The 3,459-nt window shown below is 47.4% G+C and overlaps 1 protein-coding gene across 1 annotated transcript; it reads left to right on the top strand.

Annotated features, from left to right (window-relative positions):
* The first annotated feature begins 1,616 nt into the window (after nt 1-1,616).
* Nucleotides 1,617-2,088, top strand: LOC310746235 (protein mago nashi homolog). The gene has a single exon (XM_083580085.1). The coding sequence runs from the start codon at nt 1,691-1,693 to the stop codon at nt 1,997-1,999; it is 309 nt and encodes a 102-aa protein (XP_083436211.1). The 5' UTR covers nt 1,617-1,690; the 3' UTR covers nt 2,000-2,088.
* The last annotated feature ends 1,371 nt before the right edge of the window (nt 2,089-3,459 follow it).

Raw genomic sequence — 3,459 nt, 5'->3', positions numbered from 1 at the left:
CATGCTGGCCACATGACCCGGAAGATGTACGCCGGCTCCCTCGGCCAATAAAGCGAGATGAGCGCTGCAACCCCAGAGTCAGCCATGACTGGACCTAATGGTCAGGGGTCCCTTTACCTTTTTACATATTCCTGCATTGCATGGGGTTGGACTAGAAAGACCTACATTGGCTCCCAGTACGTTTCCGACCACAATTCAAAGTATTGGTGCTGACCTTTAAAGCCCTAAACGGCCTCAGCCCAGTAGACCTGAAGGAGCGTCTCCACCCCCATCGTCCAGCCCGGACACTGAGGTCCAGCTCTGAGGGCCTTCTGGCGCTGCTCTGGTTCGCCAGAAGCAGCTTAGTGCGCCAGCTCCCTCGACCAGTAAAGCGAGATGAGCGCTGCAACCCCAGAGTTGGTCGCGACTGGACCTAACACTCGGGTGTCCCTTTACCTTTACCTTACTGCTAGTTAAGCTTGTGCAGGATGGCCGCCTTAACAAATGAATCTGATTAATGCACTAAATCTTGCAGCGGCTCCAGCCTGCGTGCCGGCAGAGGCGCAAGCTGCTTTCTTGATCTGTCACTCACATGTTGAACAGGAGCAACATAAGAGAAGGATTTGTGATGCTTTTCTCGTGAATTTAGCACCCTCTGGTGGGAACGTGGGCATGTTAGGGAAGAGGAATGAGGCTCTTCAGTGCAAAACACCAGATGACCAGCCCGTTTCAAAGCGTTGGTTCTGACCTACAGAGCCTAATGCAGTGCAGGATCCCAACGTGTCAACATCAGGACATCAGAAGAGCCTGCTGGATGCGGTGCTTGCTGGTGTCTCGACGGGCCAGTGGGACATACACGGCCATGGAGAGCGATTTCTATCTGCGTCATTATGTTGGGCATGTGATAGGAATTTTATGGTCTTAGATATATGGTAATATTCATAAGTGTACCAACCAAGCACGTACATAGAACAGCACAGGAAGGCCAACCTGGAACCATTTTGATTCCTAAACTGAGTAAATGTTTTCTCTGCAAGGTCAAAGGAAAATGGAAAAGCCTCCCCATTGTCTTTTCCTTCACAAATCCTGTCTTAAGGGTATGTCTGTGTATGAACAGGGTGAGCCTGTGACCTGGCCCAAGAACGAAGTATTTATCACGACAAAAGAATGGCCAGGCTCCCCAGGCAATCCAATCAAGTAACCTGCCAGACAGGAGATAAACAATGACAGGAGAAAAGCAACATTCAAATTTCTGTTTTAAGACCGCCTTTTTTGTGATGTAGGTGTGATGTATCTGAGTGGTGGTCTTAAGTTACACCCCTTCTGTGATGTATGTATGATGTTTCTGGGGTTGGTCTTGATCTACAGGGTGGCAATTCCAGAAATCTATATAAGGCCTTGTGCGCCATTGTTCTGGGCTCCTCCTCCCTCCTCCGTGTGGTGAGTGAGGACCCTGTTGCAACAGATCAATAAAGATCAAGCTTACTAGCTGCTTTGCTTCTCAATATTCTCTTGTTGGCCTCTGTTATTCTCTCCTACCAATAGGGAACCTATGTAAGGACTCTATATGAGCTCTTGGATACCCCATAAGGGAAAGGGGCATATTTTTGTTTACAACAGGCACAAGGGGAAGTTTGGCCACGAGTTTCTCGAGTTCTGCACTGACAGGAAACTGAGATATGCAAACAACAGCAATTATAAAAAAGATGTCATGATCAGAAAAGAAGCCGACGTACACAAATGTGTGATAGAAGGGCCAAAGAGGATAATCGATGACAGTGAAATCACGAAAGAAGATGATGCCTTATGGCTGCCTCCTGACAGAGTTGGTCGGCAGGAGCTTGAAATTGTAATTGGTGATGAACACACATCTTTTACCACATCAAAAATTGGTTCTCTTATTGATGTAAATCAGTCCAAGGATCCAGAAGGTCTAAGAGTGTTTTACTACCTTGTCCAGGACCTCAAGTGTCTCGTCTTCAGTCTCATTGGATTATACTTCAAGATTAAGCCAATTTAAATTGTACGGATTTAAATTTGTACTGTAAGGTTTATTTTGGTGGGATCACTTTCCATTCCTTATCTTTTATTGGTTTTATGTGTGTCAGGTTTTTTTACAGAGTGAATTTAGTAAAGGTAAAGGGACCCCTGACCATTAGGTCCAGCCGCGGATGACTCTGGGGTTGTGGCGCTCATCTCGCTTTATTGGCCGAGGGAGCCAGTGTACATCTTCCGAGTCATGTGGCCAGCATGGCTAAGCCGCTTCTAGCAAACCAGAGCAGCGCACGCAAATGCCGTTTACCTTCCCGCCAGAGCGGTACCTATTTATCTACTCGCACTGGTGTGCTTTCGAACTGCTAGGTTGGCAGGAGCAGGGACCGAGCAACGGGAGCTCACCCCGTCATTGCGGGGATTCGAACCGCTGACCTTCTGATCGGCAAGGCCTAGGCTCTGTGGTTTAACCCACAGTGCCACCCACGTCCCTTACAGAGTGAATTTAATAAATGCTAAAAAGCTTGAAGAAGAAGAAGAAGAAGACGAAGACGAAGACGAAGAAGAAGAAGAAGAAGGAGGAGGAGGAGGAGGAGGAGGAGGAGGAGGAGGAGGAGGAGGAGGAGGCCTGCTGGATGGGGCCAAAGGGTGCCCATCTAGCTCAGTATCTTGTTCCCACAGTGGCCAACCATGGGTTTTCTTCTTCCCAAGATGTCCTCCAAAGCAGAAGGTACAGATCTTTCATCAGAGTTCACTGCCAAAGCCTTTCTCAAAGCAGCGGAGGTTTAGGATCAGAGTTTTCCTTCTCCTAGATGGTCTTCCTTCTCAGGAGCCCCATCTGCCCCTCACCTCCCTCTACAGCACGTGCAGGAATTGCCTTCTAGACTGTTGGACCCACTCTAAGTCTTGTCTGGTCCATCCACTGGAGCCTATCTTCAAATGTAGGAGAAGACCCTAACTCACTGAGGGTTTGAGAAGACCTGAGTTGGGCACATGAATCCTTACGCCTCCTGTGGTTTCTAGCAACTGACATTCAGACGCTTTGCCGACTCCCGTTGTGCACAAAGGCACAGGCCAGCCGCTGTTAGCCTTTTGTTGTTGTTTAGTCGTTTAGTCGTTCAAAAGCATCCATTCTTTGGCGATCAGCCTTCTTTATGGTCCAGCTCTCACTTCTATACATCACTCCTGGGAAAACCATAGCTTTAACAATACGGACCTTTGTTGGCAAGGTGATGTCTCTGCTTTTTAAGATGCTGTCTAGGTTTGTCATTGCTTTCCTCCCAAGAATTTGTCTAATATTCTTTTAAAGCCATCCAGGTTGGTGGCCAGTGGGAGTGAGTTCCATAGGTTCAGCCATGCACACTTTTTGTTCTTATTTTAAACGGGCTACACAGTAGGAAATAATTTTTTCTCGAGGACATATTACAAGTACAATTGTTGTTCTCAAGTTGATATGCTTCATAATTTTCTCCCTTTTTTGCTGTTTAG

Source organism: Podarcis filfolensis, assembly GCF_964270895.1.
Source record: "Podarcis filfolensis genome assembly, chromosome: 12".
In the NCBI taxonomy this organism is placed as follows: Eukaryota; Metazoa; Chordata; class Lepidosauria; order Squamata; family Lacertidae; genus Podarcis; species Podarcis filfolensis.
Note: the sequence above shows the minus strand (reverse complement) of the source record. Positions and strands in the feature narration are given on the sequence as shown.